The sequence below is a fragment of the Xiphias gladius genome, chromosome 20, assembly GCF_016859285.1.
Source record: "Xiphias gladius isolate SHS-SW01 ecotype Sanya breed wild chromosome 20, ASM1685928v1, whole genome shotgun sequence".
Classification (NCBI taxonomy): domain Eukaryota; kingdom Metazoa; phylum Chordata; class Actinopteri; order Istiophoriformes; family Xiphiidae; genus Xiphias; species Xiphias gladius.
In genome coordinates, this window is record NC_053419.1 from 24,465,171 (window position 1) to 24,488,470 (window position 23,300).

The following is a 23,300-nucleotide window of genomic DNA, read 5'->3' on the forward strand; positions in this document are numbered from 1 at the left end:
CCAGTCCGCTTCGGCAGCAGCGAGCAGCCAGGCTGTTCCCACGCCTCCACACCGCAAGCCTCCAGAAAACCTCTCGAATCAGCAAAGATCGCAATATGCGGAAACGGCCACTGTAGACGGCGTTTGTGGGGATTATGCGCGTTTACGACTGGACTAACGATGTAGGAATTAAACCCAAAAGGGGCCTCGACTTTTTCCGCTGGAGAAACTGCACAGAAGGGGACGTAAACTTTTCAATCGGTGCGGACGGACGGCGCTCGGTTTTTCACAATGTCACCGGCACCGAGCGGGCTTTGAGTGATTTATTTTTGTTTTTTTACCGTTATTTTTTTAACCATTCGGAGCTTTTATTGTCGGAGCACTGCATTTTACGGACTCTTGTCTCGGTGGAAACGAGCTGAAGGCGGATTTCCACACCTCAGGAATTTCGACGCCAGAAACTGAAGCGTTCGTGAACGCAGCAGGTAGCTAGCTAGCTCGTTAGCCAGTTACTGTTTTTTTTTTTGTTTGTTTGTTTTTCTTAAACGTAGTAAAAGACGAAAACGTCGCCCAACTTAACGTTAGCGCTGGCTGCGATGCCTTCAGCACACAGCTAACGTTAGCTAAAGATCTCCTGAAAGCTCTTCCAGCCTCGTAGGTTGTTTTTCTACAAACTGTAAGTTAGGTCTCACAACAAAACCCGTGTCGTTAGCGGTCGCAGCTAACGTCCAAACATGCCGCAGCTAAACGGGGGAGACGGGGACGACTTGGGAGCGAACGATGAGCTGATCGCTTTTAAAGACGAGGGGGAACAGGAGGAGAAGAGAAATGTGTCCGCCGAAAGGGACCTGGACGACGTCAAGTCCTCGCTGGTCAACGAGTCCGAGACCAACAGCAGCTCGGACTCGGAGGTGAGTTTAGTGACCGGGGCCAGAAATGTTCAAAATCCAACTTTTCTCCATCGTCTGGTCGGTGGATCCCAGGCAAAGCTTGTTTGTGGCTTGGTTCTAGCTTTGTTTACGTTCGTGTGTGTGTGTGTGTGTGTGTGTGTGTGTGTGTGTGTGGTTTACATGCAGGCAGACAGACGCCCCAAGACCAACCCAGATCTGGAGAGCAGGGCCAGGCAGAGTCAGCTGTTTGAAGAAGGTAAGCACTCCGAGTAGTTGATCCCTTTGAATCCTCTTGTCATCTTTTCCCTTGAACTGTCATTCATGTGTCACAGACTTGACTCTACAAGTAAAGTCAACAGGCTCGTTCAGACTTAAAGTGTCACTCTGTGGTATTAAAATGGACTTACACTTGACCAAATGTTAATCTAAGTCCTGTTAGTGGCTTTATTATGTACAGTTGTCTGCCACAGGTGGGGTAAATTACACGTTGTTAATTGTTTAATGTAAAGGAAGTAAACCCAACCCCTTCGGCAAACATTAAATATTAACATTAAAAAGGTTAATGCACTGTTACTTTTGATTTACATAACTTTTATTCATAACTTAAAAAATAGAAAGAAATAAACAGTAATTGTGGCATGTGCAAGGGTTTCGACACCCCACTAATGCAGTACTTGTTAACTCCCCGTTTGCCAACTGTTAAAACACGGTGGTGTAAATGTTCTGCTTGGGGTGTGTGTGTGTGTGTGTGTGTGGCAGCCAGTGGCACAGGAAACACTGCACAGATAAGAGGGAAGAATGGATTCCACTAAATATCAGCAGATTCTGGAGGCAGTTATCCTGCGGTCAGTCAGAAAAGTGAGAGAGAAAAGAGTCTGGTCTCTACAATAAGACAACGATCCAAAGAAAACCTCAAAATCCACCATGAACTACTTCGATAAACACGAGGGGGTGGGGTGGGGGGTGTCTTGGTAGAGTGCCCGAACCTTAGTACATGCCACAATTATCGTTTGTGAAATAAAAACTGAAAGTACATTAACATTGGTAGAAAAGGCTCATATTTAAAGTCTGGTTGGATTTACTTCTTTTCACTTCAAAAATCCATAAAATATGGAGTTTGCCCAAACTTTTGCATAAAACTGTAGCTGTACATAATGAAATCACCTCTGAAGTAATCAACAGAGCAACAACCATCTCCTAACGACAAATGAAGCGGGATGTATAGCTCTCTCGTCTTTAAGAGTAAAACCAGGACTACATTTGGCTCAATTTCTTACAAGCAATACCAACGATCTATTTATATTTTATGTAAGTGTGTTTCACCACTTTCAACTCTCAAAAAACCCTGGAAGTGAATCCCAGGCCACGGAACAGTCAAAGCGCATCTTATGAGATGGTAAATTCAATATTTTTTGGTTTTGGTTGGAGGTTGTAATTGTTCTTTTTTGTTATTTCATAGACTCAAATCAAGACTACTTGGTAATGGCAATAATGCTCAGTTGCAGCCATAATTCCAATAACACAACTCAGCAGCATCTTCTGCCTGTTAAAAGCCCTCGTTCTTAAAACTCTGTGTTCCTAGTTCACAGGTTTTCTGTCAGATACTTTAAGTCTCAGGGCCGATTGTAAAATGTTTTCTCAGACTTGACAGAGCTCCAGAACACAACCGTTATCACAAGCCGAGCTCGGCGGCACACTCCGTGATGGGAGAACTGATCTTAACGTGTGAAATCAGTCGGAGTGACGCTTTAAATGTAACACACTCTGATGTTGGACTTGTTTGTCAGCGCTGAGGAGGCAGCAGGATGGAGGTCTCTTCCAGCCCTCGCCGTATGTTGGATATCCGTTCTTCATGATCCCAGACCTCGGGAACCTGTGTAGTCCCTACCTCACCAACGGAGCTCTCACGCCAAGTGCCCGGAGGGTAAGGCGGCACGCGTGCGCGCACACACGCACACACCCACACACGCACATTAACAGAGCACCGGGGGGGCAAATGATCTGGTTGGACTCGGGTTTGTTGGCCTTGTGGTTGCATCTATCTTTCCTTTATTACTGTTGATTGCACCACCTGGTGAGGAGGTTGCGTGACCCACATGGAGCACACTCGTCCAGCCGGTGCATGTAATTAACATTTTTTAAAACCGGGGGTGTTTGTCAAAAATTCTGTTTCCTTGTAAACTAAAAAGTGACACTCAGAAGATAAAACAGAAGCTTTAAATTGATTAGGAGATGGACAGAAAGTTAATCAGCAACTATTTTAATAGTCATTTAAGTCATTTTTTTAAGCAAAAACATAATTCATTCTCTGATGTCTCTTTCTCCAAAGTGAGAATTGACTGCTTTTCTCTGTTTTATATCACTGTGACCTTAATAGTTTTGTTTTTCAACTGTCGGTTGGACAATCTGAAGACGTCACCTTGGAGTCGAGAGACTAGACGATCAACCCATTGATCTAGAAAACAGTCGGCAGATAAATTGATCAGGAAAATACTTGATAGTTGCAGCTCTATCAAAAGAGCAAAACAAAGGGGGCATCTGGAGGAAAAAGTTCCCATCATCATTAGTTTTTTCTGCATCGTTGTCTGCGAGGGACGGGGACGATGAGGCAGCAGCAAGGAGGATCCGCTGGCTGGAGGAGAGCAGAGTAAAGCTTTAATGTCCCAGACGGGTAATTTGGCTCACAGAAAGCAGCCAGTAAATACAGAAAAGTACAGGCAGTGTAAAAAATTACAGGTTAATGCCAGAGTCAAAGTTGTTTTTGTCGTTTGTTACCAGAAAAGTTCAGAAAAGGGCCAGAAACTGTTGGGCCATCCTTTCACATTCACATCTGATAACACGACACATTGCATTTTGCTCAAAGAGTCAACGACTGATGGAATAAAAGACCCCATACACCCGGTAGTGCCGCCTGTAAGGAGGTAAAAGGTGTGTAGAAACTGCTGCGGGCCCAGTAAGACGACCTGAGCCTCCTGAGTGACTACGACTTGAAGGGCATTTTCCCCATTTGAAAAAACAAATGAATAACCGATTAATCAAGAAAATAATTGCCAGATTAATCAATAATGTAAAGTCAGTATAATTTGAAGATCACAAAATCATAAATCACAAGTTTGCCTCAAAGTGTTTTGCAATCTGTACAGATTTTTTTTTAAAAACTCTGACTCTGCAGTAGGCAGCAACAGGTTCTAGCGGCTTCACATTGTGAGGGTATTATTGTTTTCAGATTGAGACCTGGATACGTATGACTCACCATTGTCTTGAAAGCTGCTTTCTGTTTTGCTCTTGAATTTCACGTGTGTGTGTGTGTGTGCGCGTGTGTCTGTCTTTCTATGGTTGTGTGGACAGATTTTGGTTTGAAACCATTGTTGTGAGGACATTTTCTCCAGACCTCACACCTTCAAAGGACTGTTTGTGGGTTAAGACTCGGTTTTAGGTTAGAATCAGGTTTAGGTAACCAGGTTTCATGTAGTCGTGACGGTTAAGGTTACGGTAGAGGGGCTTGGGAGTGCGTTATGTGAAAGCGTTGCGTTGTGTCCTCGCAAAGATAGAAGTACGCGTGTGTGTGTGTGTGTGAGCTGCTGTTATGATAAGATGGTTTGTGATGGTGCGGGGTTAGACAGGCCCCGACACAGTCTGTCGGTGGAGCTGCCTGCCTGCAGCAGCAGTGAGCTCACATCATGGCTGGAGCTGCGGAGCAGATTAGCTGCTTTAGCTGCCAGTTGCACAGCGGGGATTGACATAGTGTTGCCCAATTTCTCCATTCCCTGCAGCTTTATGGAAGCCTCAGCTTGGATTATAGGGATACTGGGTGATGGTTTAATACAGTAACACTCATGTCTACTAATTTAAAAGTTGCCTTGTTGGCAGGGTAAGGAATTTAAGAGTATTTTAAGCAAAATATTATTGCAGAGGATGTATTGCCTCAGGCATAAGGTTTTGCTGAGTAGTCCTTTGTCTGATTTTTTTTTTTTTTTTTTTTTTTTTTTTTTGGAGATTGATGTGCTCTTGAAGCACAGTTAAAACAACATGATTATCCATTGGCATAAGATTTGCAGAGTGCTGGTAGCAGGGCTGCAGCTACCACTGAGGACACTTGGGTCATGGCCCTGGTTGGTAGGGTGCATGTAGTGCTACAGCAGGGTATCTGCAGTACATGAGAAGCATTGATTTCTGCCGCGGACTTACTTCCCCTCCCGGTTTTCAGTGATATCGTCCATACTTTGCTCAGTATGACTATGAAACACCTATTAATTACATCCAGTGTGGAATGAGAAAGGTCTTAAAAGCCTTAAGCTTAGGTGGAATTTTTGGCTTGTTTCATTTGTCTGCTTGGGAAATGACTTACATGCATAAATGGATTTCAGAGTAATTAATTTTCTTTCCACTGACTGATTGTTTTAGCTCTAAATCCGTGTAATAGTACAGATTCAGTGGACTATGTAAAGGGCTGGATATCAGACCTCAGTATTACTTTAAGTACCAACTTAAATGTGCTGGTCACACAGAGTTTACTTTTTCTTTTATCGGTTATTAACTGATTAAAACCCAATTTTACCAGTTGAAAGTGCATTTTATTTTGCTTCTTGTAAGTCCTTGTACGTCTGAATGCATTCAGACAACGTTTGACCCATTTGAGAACATCGGCTTCCCTTTGCCTTTCCTGATAATAATTATCAGTTACTTTGGAATCGAAACTTGGGCGTTGTATCGACGACTGCTGAAGTGATAAGTCACTTAAAATTGTCGGCGACTATTTTTCATTTTAGTAATTTTTCAAGAAAAAATGCAAAACATTGACAGGTTCCAGCTTCTTGAATGTGACGGTTTGATTCTTATGTCATATCCGGTAGTACACTGAAGATCTTTGGGTTTTGGACTGTTTGAAGTTTGAAGCTTGGACAAAGGGAAATTATAAGGAGCATTTTTCTCTATTTTTCGAGACAAAACAATTATTCAAGAAACTACTCTACACATTAATCAGTAATAAAAATAATCATTAGTTGCAGCCTAGTATTGACACTGTTTAAAAAAACAAAACAAAAAACCCATTAATTCTGAATAGTTTTTAGGGGGATAATTAATTTATTCGGGCTTAGACACTACATAACAAAACACAAAATCCAGTAATGGTAACACTTTACCAGCATTTCAGAGCAGCATATAAACACACAATAGATGGTTTATAACACACTGCAATGTTGTCGTAAGCAGCTATGAGACCATTTAAAGTGTTTATTAATGTACAGTATTTGTCACCAGCTATGAAGACATATTTTATATTGTTGCAGCTGTCTTTTTTTATATTGTTGTTCATTGGAGGAGTTAGAGTTGTTAACAAAGACATTAATAAACACTTGTATCTGCTTACAGCTACATTATACAGTGTCGTTTACCATCTGTTAAATGTTTATACACTCAACTACACATGTTCCATAGGGGGACTTAAAGTACAGTGCTGTTCCAGCAACTATTTTCATGAAAACAAGACTGAGAGCAGCACTTCGGGTTAGATTTTGAGGTTTCTAGCGTTGCGATTGCCCAGTGACACAGATTTGTGATTTCTTTTCCTTCTCTGGTTTGTTTTGAAAGTCTTTCCTCTGTGGATATAGCCCCGACGCACATGTAGGCTAAACACACAGCCAAACCCACTCACACAAACACCTGCATTCCTCAGCTTTGTAGTGCCCTCCCCCTGTGCTCGTGGGTCATTGTTGTCATTAGCAGGGCCTGAATGGCCCTAATGCATGGCTCCACAGGGGGGTCGTTACATCTCATTATACCTAACACACTGCCCGTGGCTTCTCCAGACACACGCGCTTCCACTGTGCCTGTGTGACTGACTGATTTTTTTGTGCTCAGACTGCACGTTGCCTTGAGACAACACGGTTACTCCTACTCTCCCCCTGCTCCAGTCCTCCTTCACATTTCTCTTTACACAGTGGAGACCTTGTGTGCTTTTCAGCCTCCTCAGTAAGAGTGTTAGGTGTGTTTATGAGAGAGAGAGAGGAGGAGGAGATGAGCCTGCCAGTCTGAAGGCAAGTCAAGGTAAACAAACTATCGGTAGCTGGACGCTACCTGAACCATAATACAGGCTGTTTACTGTACTCATGTACCTCAGGCAGGAAGCAGAAGGCAGCATGCAGAGACACCCTGTTTACTTACTCCTCTCCTAACCTCCCCCACTTGCCTCCAGTCTGCTCCTCAGACTGGACTCCTCGGCGGCCCACAGCAGATATCAGCAGTAACATAGATAAATAATTCTCAACTTCTTTGACTAGTCGTCAAATAAGTTGAATTATTTCTTTGCAGCTTTTTTTGGGGTTTTTTTTTTTTCCCTTTTGGAATTGATGACGATGTTTTCTTCAGTTTCACGTGTTTTCTGTAGTTGCAGCGAATTGAGCTCAGGGCTGCCATAAACCTCCCTTTAATCAGCATCTAAAGCGGGACAGACACTGTGTTATGATTAAGCTTGTACGTTGTGTTAACTCGCATTACATGTTTAAATTGTCCTTTCTGAGCGAGCAGGACCTGAAACTTTTATACTCCAACTCAAACCCACCGTGACGGGAACCTCTGGTCGTGACTCCCGAAGCCACAGCTCAGAATACAACTGATCTGACAGATATTGGGTCGATTCTACGACCAGTTTGGGATTAAAATGGGGCTGAACCCCCACAGCCCGTGCTCGCCTCTACTCAGCCAGATAAGTGGAACTATGCCTTTTACGCAAGCAAAATTGTGCCACAAGGAGTAAGGAGGAAAAGCTCCTTGTTGGCTGACTTTTGGAGGTTTTTTGACTTTCCAAATTGGTCATACACACACACACACACACACACACACACACACACACACCAACCTTCATACCAGTGTCACACCTGAGCAGCAGTGAATGGCAGGAGGAGGGCTGAGGGGAGATAAGCTAACTGGTATGTGTGAGTGTTGATCATGCTGGAGATGGCAGACCTCTCGATTTATTTTCACTCTCCTTTAAAAAGGTTTGTGTTGACCAAGCTGACCATCTGTGTTACTGTTCATGTCTATGTATGTAAATGTTTGTGCACGAATGTGGCACCGCTTGTTTAGTTAAAGCTGGTCCCTTTCAGCAGGCTGGACAATCCCAGAATTCCTCTGTTTACTCGACATTGTCTCCAAAGTCTTAAAATACCAGGAGGATGACCTGTCTAAAACAACAACCACATACACACACACACGGTCCTATATATATGCAAACATACACACACACACACACACACACACACACACACACACACACAAAACTCAGGCTCCACATCATAGCAAGTTGCTTTCAGCTCATTCCATATGTTTATGTATAAGCAGGATTTGTATAGTAGCTGTGAACTTTGTGTAGTTGTAACATAGCTATACCTGCTGGTTTTTGTGAAATATAACGATCGTTCAGTGTTTCCTGCAGATTCAGAATCTATTGAACATTAATTTTTGGTGGTTTAAGCTGTGAAATCTTACTTTCGAACACTCGCAAGTAAACTGTAAAGCAACTTCTCTTTAATAAGATGACTCATTTTTAGGGGTTATTCTAAGAAGATTAATGTGTCTAATATGATTGCTCAGTCACACTTTTCAGTTATTAAGAGGAACTTGTAGTTTCATAGGAACAAAGAAAAAACAAAGAAATCTTTGTTGGAAACAAGGAAAGGCCATAATTTGCTTTATGAACTGAAGTTATGTGGTTTCGATTGTCCTCTGATGTTTTCAAAAGGTCTTTTTAAGTTTAAGATGTTGAAGCAGAGATCTCTCAGCCTGGACCAAAGTGCTTGACCACCAAACCACCGAACAGCTTGATCCTCAATCCTTTTGTCATGAACATGAGCTGTGTGTGTGTGTGTGTGTGTGTGCGCTGTGCAGTGTTTCGTAACAGCAGTGAGCCTAATAACTTCTTCTAGTCACACAGTGATTTTATGCTTCCCTCTGTAATAGACTGATTGTGCAGGAGTGTGTGTGTGTGTGTGTGTGTGTGTGTGTGTGTGTGTGTGTGTGTGTGTGTGTGTGTGTGTGTGTGTGTGAGAGAGAGAGACTGTGTACATTGATTTTCCTGGTATTTCCAACAGCTGGATCCAGTTAGCACTCTCAGCCAGAGCTTCCTCGGGCCTCTGAATGGGGGACGGGATGAAGCTGCATTGTGGTGTTGCTGTGTTTGTATTTCTAGAGAATGGGATTTTTTGTGTGTATGTGTGTGTGTGCCCTTGTATGTGAACAGTGCTGTGGTTGTGTGTATGTCTCAGCAGGGTCCACAAATGTCATGGGGTTTTATACGGCAGTAGGGGGAGGTGCGGTGTACACATGTGTGTTTGCATGCGTGTCTGAAGCAGAGTAAGATGAGCTGGAGATAAGAGTAATTATGAGGGGAAAATGTAATTAGTTTCCCGTTCAGCATGATGGCTGCATGGTTCCTCGTTGTGCTGACTGAGGACTTTTATTATTTCCCTGTTCAAATCCGGGCATTTATGTGCACTTAAAGGTACCCAGTGGCGTGTTGGCCACTCTCAGCTTGGTTTGTTACCGTGCGTGAGGATGCACACCGACATACACGCCGGCGATACAGTACACATTCCTGCCGATGGTTTTACACCATGCCACTCATCTAGAGGTGGCAGTAACTTGCCGAAATATGTGGAGTTATGGCAGCAGAGGCCGGAAAGAAGAACAATGGCAGCAAATAAACACGGACATAAACAATGCAGTTACAGTCTTTTAGGAAAAATTGGATTTATTAGGGCCTCAAGGATACTTAATATGTTTTGTTGAGAAACACTGAATGTAAGCAGAAACTTTTTTTGTTTTGTTTTATAAGAAAACTCCACAGGGGAGCTCCAAGTAACCGGGTTACAATGAGCTTACTGCCCTAGCCTAATTTCACAAACGTATGTATGAGAAACCCTTTTGCCGTTATCGGGGATTGGAGAGACCTGATTTCTCCAGCTAAATTTATCTCACCATAGAAAATGTCCTCATTGCATCACCAGCCTCCAGACAAAAAAAGAAAATATCAGGAAGCAACGCTTCCAAAATAAGGTCACACGCAGGAGAAATCTGATTACCGATGTGCTGCAGGTATACAGATTTACATCAGCGAGGTTACCACAGCGCAGGTAAACGTGTTGTCCTGTTGCCTGCGTAACCTGGATTCCTAAGGGCCTGTAAACTTACTCAGAGTCTCTGACGGCAGCTGGATCAGATCTAGTCCGAAGCCCTGCATTTTGATGGTGTCGGGGTGTTTTCATACTTTTAAATAAGCATACAGTAGCTCTTTCAGGTGTGTAGAGTTATATTTTCAGACTGGTGAAGCTGTAAAGCGGAATAAAAACAAATCCATTATTGATCACAAACCATAAGGTCCTACTTGTGGAGAGAGATTGGACCTACAGCTCGTCAAACTGCACCAGACACCAGAACCTTAATTACTAGGCCGATCTGCTGCAGTAGTAACTTTGGGCAAACATTTGGAGAATGTGTTGGGCAGTTTCAGTAGAAAAACAGAACAATAGAACAATCACTTCTTTTTTTCTTTTTTTTTTTTTCAAAATTACAGAGAAAAGACGAACATTTTTCTTTTAAAAGAGTACTCCAGTTATCCAGCATTTCACCCTCACGAGGTTGGGGGGCTTGTTAGAGACAGGTTTAAAAAAGAATGGTCAAAATCAACCAGCATAGGTCAAGATATACTCATTTTTATTTAGAAGTACAGGTCGAGCTCCAAAAACACTGGATCCTACAGTGCCCACAATGCAAACCCAGTCTTCTGTTACATCCTCCCCGCCTGGTAAACGGTCACATTGTTCAAACTCCAGTTCGCAATGGGGGCTTTCTGTTAAAAAAAAAAAAAAAAAAAGTCCCCCAGCCCAAGTGGAGATAACCCCGATGACATCACTCTGAAATCATCAGAGTCATTTACTCAGACTTTAGAAAACGGCTCCGGAGCAACAAAAGACGCGATGCAGCTGTTTTCACAGGGCGAGGAGCACTTGCCTCGGTGGGCTTCACGAGTAGAGGGACCCACCTGAATCCCTGCAACAAGCCTCCAGTTGTAACTGCTCCACGGTGTGCTGGTAATGACGTCTCCTTATTATGATGATAATATGACTTAGAATCACCTCAATGCGTAGGAGAAGATCAGAAGGCTGAAGGATGAGAGTTAACGAAAACACTCCGACACTGGCACTCGGCAGTCAGGAGGAGAGCTTTGTTTTTTTTCGGATCACAGTTGCGGGTCTGTGGACGTCACTCGCAGTTGAATGAGCACCAAAGGCCTCTTCTTTTCTGCGTCTGAGAGAGGAAGGGGTTCCCTGTTTTCAGACAGCTTGGTCAGCAGAGGGACCCTGGTGGTTTGGGGGCTGGTAGGATTTACACGTGTGGGGGATGGGACGAGGGCGAAGGCAAACTTTTTGGACGCTTTCCTTTGTCTGACTCAAGACCCAGAGCTTCCGTACAGACACAAAAGCAAACACGCCCTCTCCAAACGTAACATGTTTCTGTGGTGTCGATTATTCCATTTGACCCTCGGCACAGTATCTTCCAGCTCCTATCGGTAACTTACTTTTCTCCGGTTAAAGGCGGGTGTATGCGCGCTCATCTACGAAGGTGTGTCTGTGTATTTTGAAACCGCTGTCTGTTCAGTCTGAAAGGCAGAGAGAATGTAAACATGTGGGAGATGTACAACACTGAAACGTGTTATCTCACCTGGTATCAAAGACGGTGGCGAGTGGCTCGGCAGGAACTGCAACATCCGGCGCCCTTGGATTTTCCCAGGTCATCACAGTTTGCTGCTGATGTAAAAGTTTAAAAACTCTTGTTACAAAACAATATATTGGCCGATAGCAACAGTCTGGATGCAGATCCCTTTTTTCCCTATTGTGACTGGGATATATAGTGAGGAAAACTTGCAGTGAAAAAATGAACTCGTCAATGTTCTCTGGAGGACAGACTGTTTCCAAATGACCTCAGGCCCAGTTTGACATTTCTGTGCTCCAGTTTGTTGTCACTCATCGGCCAACATATACACAGATACTGATACACTGTATTTGCAGTAAGCCAATATTGGCTGATTTATGGGTCTAGGCCTTTGAAACAGCCAAATACTTTTATGATGATTACAAGGCACTGCATTTATACAAATTGAAGTTGCATCTATTAAGTTTTTTAAAAGACTACGTTAAGAGAGACTTTCAATCTGCTTCTTTTGGCCTCACAGTCTCCTAAATCCATCCCTATGTGTGAAAATGCACCCTGTGCCAGTTCAGAGTTAATTTTGAGTTTTTACAGGCATGGAACACACCTTTTTTTTTTTTTTAAGAGTGTGTTAAGGTAGGCCGGTTAACCTTCCTTCTCTCCTCCACAGTACCTGCCGTTTCAGTGGCCTCTACTCGACGTCCCTGGAAGATCAGCTATCAGAGACTCTGCTACTCCTACACACCTGGTAAGACCTGGTTAACCTCACACTCACACACACACACACACAGAGAGAGAGAGAGAGAAACTCCTCAGCAACAAACAGGAACAAAATCTGCTTTTTCCATGTAATAGACACATTGCAGAAGCTCCTATTCTCTGCGATCTGAGTCATGTAGTGGTGAAGGAGAAGTTAAGAGTTCCATTGTTTACATGCTGCAAAGAATCTGCAGCTTCTTTGTCTCCAGCCTGCTATTAATAGTTATACTGCATTCTCCACTTTATCACTTAGGCAGTTGTTTATGTGTGTATGACCTCACCACACAAAAGGAGCAAGAAAGGGTATCGTACCCGTACAACGGCCCATAGTCATGCAAGCGTGACAGATTGATGACTGTGGTCGGGGGTTGTAGGTTCCAACAATCGGTGCATTTTCATGGACACAAGAAATAAGAGAACGTGTTTGAATGCGCAGTAGTAACCTGGTAAACCTGTGTATCCACGCAGCAGGTCACATTTCTCCCCCGCCCTCTCTTTATGTAAAACACTTTAAAAAAAAAACAAAAAACTTTTTACAAAATTTTTTACAAAAAAGTCAAATGTTCAGCTGTGGAAACTGCGAGCGAGCGTGAGAGAGTGGTGGAGGTTGAGCGAGCTAGAGAGTGAATGAAGAGAGGAAGCGGTGACACAGAGAACAAAGCCAGCGAGTGACAGAAAATAAAACCTTATTTTCTGATTGTTTCATGGCGGCTACATTATAAATAACCATCGTACACTCAGCAGATTTACTGTGGAGACAGACCCTCCGGGGCTTCAGTTTCATTGTTCTCCTCTGCCTTTCTCCTCTTTATTCATTCATTAGATCTAAGTCAAACATCCGAGTCACAGGCAATAAATACAAAGAACAGGATGACTTTGATTTGTTTCTTCCTCCTGTTAATACTATGTTTCAAACACCACTGTCATTTTTTATTTCTTCAAGGGTGTAATTTGCATGATCTACCTGGTTCTTCGGATGAAACACAAACAGGAAAGCACAACAGGGACTTTTCGATGCGGGAAAGTTCCTGAAAAAAGTTCCTCTGGTTCCAAAGTACCGGGAACGGATCCAAACTAACCGACGGCATATCAAAGAAGTCGTCGGCGTGTGCTGCATTTTGTTAAAACAGAGCGTCAACTTTGCGAACAGCAATTCGCCATGTCACAGTTTAACCACCAACGTGTCGTCATGTAGAAACGGCAGGGTAACGCGTCTGCGTTAGGATGCTGCGCTAACCTTCGGCTTTAACGCTTGAGGCTTTGAGTGTGTACTCCCCAGTAGTTCTTCTGCCGGGGTCACCAGCTGATACAGTTCTGTTTTCAGAAATCATATGATGATGGTGCAGGTTACTGCTGGTCGGCTCTGAGTCTGTTGTTATCACTTCATTATAAAATAATTAGGCTAAACTGATTGAATATAATTCATTCAGGCTGATAAAGCCGCCAGGCAGAGTGCACTGTGGCCCATTTAGTTAACTTTCCACCAATCCATTCAATCAGTCAAACTGTGGGAAAGAACTAGTTCGGATCCTCCTGTAATAAACGAGCAAAGATCGAAAACCTACAGTGAAAAGGTGGAAGTTTTTCCACCAACAGGGCCTACGATAACAAGTCGGTCGTGGCTCATGAAATGCAGTGGCCAAAGCTCAGGTTGGATTAAAGTCGTAAACTATCGGCTCGCACTGAATTAGTAGAGATAGGATTCAGGTCTGAATGGATGTAACCTGGAAGGCGGAGGGTGGTGGGGGTCGATTGTTTGTTGTTGTTGTTCGTACGTTCCCCGTTCATCATTTTTCTTCTTACTCCTAAATGCCATCCTTTTATTGTCTGATACTGATGTAGATGTCAAAAGTCATGTACCCAATAAACAGTTGTGGGCCTTCTTGTCCCTGCTGGTTTTCCGTCATTCTTTGACCACTATGACTGTGAAACAGGAATTAAAAAGGTCTTTAAAAGCCCTGGAGAAACCCTGGTCCCTGTACATGAGGCTTGATACTGATGATGGAGTCAAAGTCTTGTTCTTCCGCATATTCTCACAGTGAATGAGCCGAGACATAGGAAACAGATTTCTCTTGATTAGAAACAGGATTTAGAAGATTCTCCACTTCTATGAAATGTTTTGACAGTTGTGTAAAAAGAAAAAAAAACTCAGATCAAGTTCAAGAAAAGTTGGAGAAAAACTGTAACTAAGAGGGAGAATTCTGACACCTGGTGGACGGATGGCAGCACTGCAGCTTAAGTAATCACCTGTTCTCTGTGCTCGTGTGCGTGTGTGTTTTCAGTCTAACAATGTGCCGGTAGTGCAGCACCCCCACATGACCCACCTGCATCCACTGCTGTCCTACAGCCCAGAGGCCTTCTCCCCTCAGAGGGCCTCACCTGGCTTCTCTCCTGACACAGGTAAGCAGACTAGTCTCACCTGTCATCCAATCAAATCCTCAAACCGCTAATTACGCCTTCAAACACAAACGGCACCGTATTTCGCCGTGTGCTCCCAGATATGCCTGAACAATTATGAGCAAACACACAAATGCTTCTGAGCTGATGTCAGCCTCTGTTGTTGGGAGAACAGCCTGTCACAGCACACACACTGATAGGTGGGACTCCTACCTGTGTGAATCTCACCTGTACTGCTGTTTATGGGGCAGGTATGTCGAGGACCCCTCATGCGGCCTGCTACCCCGTCTCTCCCGGAGGCATGGCTCAGATCCCACACCCCCTGGGATGGCTGTGAGTAAAACGCTCTCGCTGTAAATACAAACAGACACACGGCAGCTTTGACCTTCACGTGACTGCTGGAGAAGTAGACGGAACATGAGACGGTCTGTGTGTCTTTATGTCTGCAGGCAGGGACAGACGATGTACCCCATCGCGGGAGGGTTCACGCCTGCCGCTCTGTCAAGGTAAGCGTGTGTCCTGATTTTACCTGCAGACGCTCGACAGAGACATTAAGCACACTGTTCGTAATCTTGGTTGTTTTTTTAGCCATCCTGGAATTATTACTGGCACCAAGAGAGAGGATCCCATTCCTCCAGGGCAAACCGGTTTTTATACCGGCTCCCTGTCATAGTATTCATATTGATTTTAAAATTCCTCAGATTGCTTTTAGGGCTTTAAATGGCCGTTCTCCAAATTACTTCGCTAATTGACTGAACGCGTGTTTGTCTCCACTTGGATGGATGAACTGTGGCTCTGCGGGTTATTCAGATCTCGGCTGGGGACAAAGGGTGACTGGACCTATGCAGTTAAAGCCCCTAGACTAATGAACACTGACGCAAACTACATCTTTTAAATCACGTCTATAAACATTCTTGAATGCTTGATATGTTTGTTTGTTATTTTACCTCTCGATCCTTGTGATTTTATTTCTCACCTTTGTATTTTATATTGAACTTTCAAAGTATATAAAAAATCCTAACTATGAATCGACATCACGCAGATCAAACTCCCCGACCCGATACACAAAACCCGTCTTAGCGGCAGCGTAACTGCATATTCGTGTAATAAACACGTAGTCGGTGTGAATGTTGCCTCGTGCTTTGATGTGCTGAAACTTAACTATAAAGAGCATTAGTGGACATTGATTTCCCGGCACCCTCGGCTGGTCCTTCAGGCACCCCAGCATGTGACGGTACCCACGTAAGGAGCCACTGCTCCGGTGTCACCGGCCCAGTATTGGTGCGGAAAGACCGGAATCCCTGAGCCACCTTATGCCCTGGGCTTTGGCAACAGGCTTTGGAAATGCAAGAGAGTTTAGATGCCCAAAGAGAAGGCGTGATTATGGGGTGTGAGGAATGAAGGCCCAACACAGATGGGTGCATTTAGAAATAGATCAAATTGGGGAGTAGCATCCTCTTAATTCAACCTGCCCATTATCCTTAAACTTTTCACCGAGACCTTTAAGCATATTTTCATCTGCTTTTAACTGTTATTCTTCAGTGTTTGACGATCTCATCGTTCATATTTGTTGTTATTTCATTGTTGTAATTTGTTTCGCCCTATTTTTGCCCGGAAAGCTCTTTGTGACTACACAAATACTGTGTTATTGTTGCTATTCTCCTCAGTGTATTCATGATCTGCGATATTAAATTAAACATTTGTTGTGCGCGTTTCGCCGACAGCCTGGTGTCGAGTGGTTTCTCTCCACGCTTGGTGCCGAACCCCCAGGCATCCATTCCCCACCCGGCCATCGTCCCCACAGGAGTGAAGCAGGAGCCTGGATGCAGCAGCCAGCCCGGGTAACAAAACCAAAATGTTCCCTTATAACATTGCCATTCAGTGCATGTCCCCATAAGTAAACCCCGTCCCGTGCTATTCTCGTCATCCTCCCGTCTCTGTCTGTGTGATGACTCTCTAACCCGGCACTTTCCTGTGTTCGTGTAGAAAGTCGATGCCTGACGCCCAGCAGGAGAGAGAGGACGAGAAGAAGCCTCATATCAAGAAACCACTTAATGCTTTCATGTTGTACATGAGGGAGGAGCGGCCCAAGGTGGTGGCTCAGTGCAAAGTGAAAGAGAGCGCCACCATCAACCAAATACTGGGACAGAGGGTGAGTGTGGCGACTGGTGCGCGGATGTGTGTGCGTGCGTTTTCACCCAAAGGTTCATCCAGGTTGGCGAGTTAGGGTGAGACACTCGGTGTCATGGTCTTGATCTCAGCATGGTAGAAGATAAAGTTTACTCTCTACTGAACGCGGAGGTCCTCAGCTATTAAAGCGCACGATTTACATTAATGTCACATGACAAGAGACTAAACTATCAATAGCATTTTACAATAAAATCTTTTATGCCTTAAGAATTGGTTTAATGTATGTTCCTGATAAGTTTTAATTTATAATGTTAACTTAGCATCACAAACGTACAACATAGTGTTAGGGCCAATTTTAGGAAAACAGACTCGGGAAATACATTTGAAAGAATAAAGTAAGAAAAAAAAAAGTCCAGAAAGTTTGAAAATTAAGTTTAAACTTTACAAGAAAAAAGTATTAATATTTATTGAATAAAGTTGTCACTTTGAGAAAAATTTTCGAGGACAAAAGTCGTATTTCGAAAATAAAGGAAGATTTCTGCGAAAAAAGTAAATATTTAGAGAAAGAGGTTGTGATATGTCAACAAATTCTTCTTCAAACCTCCGATCGTTTTTTCTTTCTGTGGCACCCTGTGCTTTGGAGCGACTGTATTCATTTACTATGATGATGTATAATATACACAAAATGGATCCGTGCGCATTAAATGCGTCCGTTAATATGATTCAGTGCTCGTCTTTGCGAATGTGAGCTCGTGGCGGCGTGCGTGCTAACTGACGCCGTGTTGTTGTCCTCCGTCCGCAGTGGCACTCTCTGTCGAAGGAGGAACAGGCCAAATATTACGAACTGGCTCGCAAAGAGAGGCTCCTCCACTCGAAGCTGTACCCCGGCTGGTCAGCCAGAGACAACTACGTGAGTACATCCTGCGCGCCTACGGCTCAAACCGGTTTAACCTTTACATCGCCACCACCTGCATGGGAAGTTTAATGTGTCTGTTTTTGTTCAGGGTAAGAAGAAGAAGAGAAAGAGGGCAAAGAGCGAGACTCAGCTTGAAGGTAAGACGGTACTCGCAGGCATCGGAGCGCCTAGATACAGCGGTTACAGTAGTGATCAGCGTTCGGGGCGAATTTCACGCCTTCCCCGCCGTGCATCGCACCCCCTGTCCCGACGCTCTCCGCTGCTGCAGCTTCACTAGGCTCACGTTAAGCTTACAGTTCAAACGGCTCTGAAGCCACCGCCGGTGAAAATAGATGCTCACTGGCCACCAGCCAGTTCAGGCTTTCAAGTGTTCAGAGGAGACTCACAGCGCTGTAACTATGATTACAGCTCCATCACAGTTCATCGCGCTGTAGTAACCTCAAACCGAAGGGTGTGATGCACGGTATCCAAGTATGTCAGCACACACGTGTAAACATACACTTCGGTGTCCTAAATGACACGATTCAGCTGATAAGAATTTCTGCATAGGAACCAGACCGCGCCATCATTTCTACATTTCGTACACAGACGCCTGTGCAACCTTAACTATGTCCTCAGCGAGAGAGAAACGCCTGTGATCGATCTGTGCCCGCGGTCAGGAAAAAGGTGCCGACATTAACGACCGGTTCAGGAGCGCGGCGCGCTGGCACACCCGACCCAAACGCACACCTTCAGTATCTAATCGAACCGGTCAGTCGCTTCTCGAACTCTTCGCCCTGACACTAAAAAACACGATAAACACAATGCCTCATCTCAGCGGCGCTTCTGGCTGTACCCACCAGGGGGCGCCTTTTCCTCTGTGTGTCCCATTTGAGTCATGTTTGCTGCAGTCGTTCCTCCGGCTCATTCCGGACCAGAGATCCCTTCCTAAAGAGACCTAAGGGTAAGAGATGCAGGATGAAAGCTGCTCTCATTGTCCTGTGTATTTAATGTTCTAAGTCTTATCTAAAGCCAATGTGAGCTCTGAGCAGAATTACTCGAGGCGAATGTTTGTCTTGCAACGTAACCGTCCCCTCCGCCTCGTGTTAAATTCCCTCCCCCGGGAACTCCACGGGGACAGGGTCCGTAGAAAACCGTTCCCCTTCAGCTCAGCCTTCAGTTGCCGTGCTGCTTGTGAATATTCGGTGGGTCTGAGCTCATTGGTCGGGACGTGTGTGTGTGGCCACGCTGATGGAAATCCGAAGCGCCCGAACTGTCCCCTCCACAGTTCCGGGGACGCGCTGAGTGTTTTGTGTTTGTTTCTCAGTTCCCGCGGCAGCAGAGGATTTCTCCCCGCAGCTAAAGAGACCTCGCGTCCCCACTGGACCCGAGGAGACGCCCCCCACTCACGCCCTGCTCCCGCAGCGTCACCCACAGACTGCGCACGCACACGCCCGCCCCCACCTGACACAGGCGCACTCCATCTCCCACCTGACGCACACGCACCTGTCCCAGGCCAGCCCCGCCTCGTCCCTGGACTCCCCGGCGACACCCACCACGGCGCTGGCCTCACCCGCCGCCCCGGCCCCGACACACACCGAGCACACGCACTCCGCCTACGGCCACGGCGGACACACGTCGCCCTACACCGAGCAGCTGCAGCCGCTGTCCCTGACCACCAAACCCCACAGGACCCCCCTCCCACTGAGCCAAAACCCCATCACTCCAGGACCCTCCACGCCGTCCTCCTCCTCCGACACCCCCACCTCCTCACCCCTCGCGGCTTCTTCCAGGAGCTCGCCCCTCCCTCCCCCGCTGCTCGCTCAGCCTTTCCTCGCCCCGCCTCCTACCTCTGCTCACCAATCAGCAGCGAGCTCTCACGGTGCCTTAACTCAGTCGCAGCCCTTCTCGCTGAGAAGAGCCAGTCAGCTGTGAGGAGCTGGGTGCCGCCTTTACTGTGTGAATCATGAGATCGGATACAAACACAATGAAATCATGTAACGTACACTTCAGTGATTTGTACCTCTTTTTAATGCTGTAAATAAGCCTTGTTTTTTAAACTTTTTTATAGATGTATCACATTTTATATTAGTATGAAAAGGGCAAATAATTGGTCAATATTTGACTGCATCTCTAACTTCATCAAACGGTGTATTTTTTTGGAAACTGTCACTTTTTCTACTTACTTTTTAAGAATGATCAACTTGTAATGGGAAGCGAGGTGTGGCACAGGGGTCTGTCTGTTTAAAAATGCTTTTTTTTTTTTTTTATTCACTTGGTAATAATGAGTGTCAATCTATTTTCTGGTTCCTCCTCTGTGTTAATAAATATTCACTGCGTTCTGACATGCTGCCTGTGTGGTGTTGCTGGAAAAGCTGAAGGTCTGCGTTTCTGTTTGGAAGGAAGGAGGAAGCAGCGTTTGCTAGTGACAGTAATTGCTGTGATACACGGCTCATGCAGTCGATTGAGGCATTTTTTACAACTCTTCACACTCTTTATCTCTGGGAGTAAACCTCCAGGCTCTGTATAACTGAATCATCCTGTTTTTAAGTTCCCGTCAGTATCGCAGCGATCCGGCGACGGCCGTCTGAACGTCCGCGGCCACGCCGAGAACAGGAGCTGATCGCAGCTGGTTCAGCAGCTTTTACTGGGACAGTTTGACTGAATGGAAACAGACGTGCTCTTTAAATGTTGTTTCCATTGCCTGGGTTTGAAGACAAACTCATACCAAAGGTTTTTATTACCGAGCTACACTTTAAATGACCAATTAGATTACTGCATAAAGTAATAAAGTACTGTGGAGAAGTAAGAAGGTTTACAATTCCAATCATTGGAAAAAAAAATCAAAATCAGTAAAACGTCTCCCCCCGGTGATTTGGAATCAGCCTTCCCGGGACATTGTAAAAGCTTTATTTGTAAAGGACGGTTAACAAAGTGCTTCTCAGGATAAAATGAGACTGTAGTAAAATGAAAACAATAAAAAGTTACAGTGCACATGGACATAGAGACAGAAAACACATGCATGTTTTTTTTTCCTGCACCAGAGCGATTTGTGCTTTTCACGTCTGCTGTTTACAATCGGTGGCTATTAATGCAGCACGGTGCCGTCTGGTTTGTCCCATCTTTCTATTAACATAAATATTCCCCATTTCATTGCTTCGCATGACACATTAATTAGCACCTGACAATGAAGCATAAAGGTGTCATGTACAGTGTTTTATACTAACATTAATATGTTAACTCTTTTTTTATTATTGCCCTGCATGCTTCTAAATTACCTCAATAAGTTTTGTCATTGTAATCTTACATTCTCATATTCTGTCCAGGGAACCTCTTGGTTAGCGCTGGCACATTTACAGTAGGGTTTATTAATGTGCACTGTTCCTATTAAATAAACCAATTAAATTTTAATGGATAGATGAATAAATGCAGAAATAAATTACAATTGAAATTGGGAAGGGAGGGAAGGGAAGGCAAATAAAATCCAAAAAAACAAACAAAAGCCAGACTAAAAAAGTACGTTGTTAACACCTGGATAAACAAACTGCCATTTAGAGAAGTTTTCCCCAGCCTCTGTACCTGGAACAGGTTATTCCCTTTTTGCAATCAGATGAATAAGTAGATTAACATATTTCTGAGTCTGAGTCTGATAGTAAGCGCGTGAGACGGTCTTGAAACTGGTCATGACTCTGAAAACCAGTTTTTATGATGGGTAGATGAGCATCAGCCAATCTGGAAAACAAACACCTGAGGGCCACGTGTGCAGTGATTGCACGGTGTTGTTTCCCAGCACAAGAAGGAACAGGATAAAGTTGCATAACTCTGTGTTACACCCACACATGTCACAGCCTGAAGAGGAAACTCCAAACCATTTATGGTCAGACAGGTGAAGCGGAAGACTTTACAGCTGGGCCGGGAGAGGTTTGAACAGGACCGTGGTGCAGAGACAGAGACAGACATAACAGATACATACACAGGTTCATACACAGAGACCTAATCCTCCACAGAGCAAAACAGCAGCTTCCTGCGCTGAGGTGTTTGAGGGACTATGCTGCGGTGGAGAGGACCGATGGATCGCAAAGGGGAGTGTAACAGAGCGGTGCTGGTCTCTGTGGCAGAGTTTGACCAAGGGGTGAGGCTGGGCAGGAGGCCCGGAGCCAAGAAGGACACCAAGAAACTCCACAGCATCCTCAGCAAACTGGGCTTCAAGGTGGACATCCACAGCGACCTGAACAGTGACGAGATCTATGAGCTGTTTCTGAAAGGTGACACAACACACACTCTCCACAGCATCAAACACACTCAGTCCGTTGAAATGTCTATGATTATGGACACTGACTGATAGGACGCCAGCACTGTCTTCATTCATTGCACGGCATCTGTGCCTTAAGTAAACGCATGGCTGGATTAACCTGCAAGCGAAGCTATTAACCTCCAATACTCTATCTGTACTGTCTTTACACATCAAGACACAAAATACATACAACGTACAGACGTAGATAATCCAAGACTGTCTCGGCTGCTTCTCGTCCTGAGCCCCACTTCACTTATAATATTGAAAGGGAAGAAATGCATTTCAGTTTTTCCCCCCAGGCATATCTCCCTAGAATCAGATTTCTGAGTACAAACTCAGATCCCTGTCAAATCTGGAAGATGTACTGATTAAAAAATCATGTTTTTTATTCAGTGACATCATCCAGACAACTGAGTAGAAGTGCGTCTTGAAAGAAAAAGCAGAGCTGGACAGCAGCCCTGAAATATGTCAGAGATTGTTGAAGATACAGATGCGGGACATTTAAAAGGAGAAGAAGCCACAGCGTGATAGTGATTTCATGTTCCACCACAAGCGTAAAATCCTCTAAAGGACCAGTAAAACCTCCAAAAGACACCTAGAACCTCCTAAAGGATCTTTAGAACTTTCTCATTGGCCTCAAAAACGTCATAAACTACCTGCAAAACCTTTCCAATGACTAGTAAAAACATCTAAACTGCCCGTAGAACCTCCTCATTGGCCCCTTAAACCTCCAATAGGACCCCTAGAACCTCAGTGACAACCAGAACATCCTAAAGGCCCACTAGAAACCTCCTGAAGGACTACTAGGACTTCTTAAAGGACCATTAAAAACCTCCTAAAGGACCTCTAAATTTTCCAAACTTCCAAAACTGCTAGAACTTCAAAAGCTACCTGTAGCTATAACGACCTTAATGACCACTAAGAACACTCAGAGGACCCCAGACCCTCCCCACTGACCCACAAAACCTCCCATAGGACCCCTAGAACCTCCTCATTGACCTTCAAAACTTCTGAAAGACCCATTAGAAACCCCCTGAAGAGCTGCTAGGCCCTCCTAAAGGACCCATAGAACCTTTTCACTGACTACTAAAACCCTCCTAAAACCATCCGTAAAAAACAACTCCTAGAACCTCCTAAAGGGCCGCTGCAACCTTCCCGTCAACCCCTAAAACATCCTAAACGATCCACAGAACCTCCTCAGTAACCACTAGAACCTCGTAAAGGAACTCTTCAGACTCTGTAAATAATA

General features: G+C 44.6%; 1 protein-coding gene and 1 long non-coding RNA gene across 8 annotated transcripts in view; one reads left to right on the forward strand and one right to left on the reverse strand.

Annotated features, from left to right (window-relative positions):
• Nucleotides 1-23,300, forward strand: part of LOC120806258 (transcription factor 7-like 1-B) — a 26,328-nt gene continuing 3,028 nt past the window's right edge. For 2 of the 4 annotated variants that reach the window (XR_005709665.1, XM_040157211.1), the window contains exons 1-12: nucleotides 1-890; nucleotides 1,056-1,125; nucleotides 2,657-2,793; nucleotides 12,247-12,324; nucleotides 14,618-14,735; nucleotides 14,984-15,065; nucleotides 15,182-15,238; nucleotides 16,457-16,573; nucleotides 16,719-16,884; nucleotides 17,665-17,772; nucleotides 17,867-17,915; nucleotides 21,876-22,022. Coding sequence is in view for 3 of the 4 variants with exons in the window: in XM_040157211.1 (XP_040013145.1) it covers nucleotides 714-890; nucleotides 1,056-1,125; nucleotides 2,657-2,793; nucleotides 12,247-12,324; nucleotides 14,618-14,735; nucleotides 14,984-15,065; nucleotides 15,182-15,238; nucleotides 16,457-16,573; nucleotides 16,719-16,884; nucleotides 17,665-17,772; nucleotides 17,867-17,915; nucleotides 21,876-22,022 (1,306 nt within the window). In the remaining variant the exon portion in view is untranslated. Of the gene's footprint in view, nucleotides 891-1,055; nucleotides 1,126-2,656; nucleotides 2,794-12,246; nucleotides 12,325-14,617; nucleotides 14,736-14,983; nucleotides 15,066-15,181; nucleotides 15,239-16,456; nucleotides 16,574-16,718; nucleotides 16,885-17,664; nucleotides 17,773-17,866; nucleotides 17,916-19,084; nucleotides 21,159-21,875; nucleotides 22,023-23,300 lie in introns of those variants that run through there. The other 2 variants (XM_040157212.1, XM_040157213.1) reach the window with 2 other exon arrangements.
• Nucleotides 10,573-23,300, reverse strand: part of LOC120806262 — a 20,646-nt gene continuing 7,918 nt past the window's right edge. Inside the window, exons 2-5 of one of the 4 annotated variants that reach the window (XR_005709669.1) lie at nucleotides 14,961-15,083; nucleotides 12,184-12,331; nucleotides 11,589-11,674; nucleotides 10,573-11,526 (exon numbers count right to left, since the gene is read on the reverse strand). This is a non-coding gene — a long non-coding RNA (uncharacterized LOC120806262). Of the gene's footprint in view, nucleotides 11,527-11,588; nucleotides 11,675-12,183; nucleotides 12,347-14,960; nucleotides 15,084-23,300 lie in introns of all 4 variants that reach the window. The other 3 variants (XR_005709667.1, XR_005709668.1, XR_005709666.1) reach the window with 3 other exon arrangements.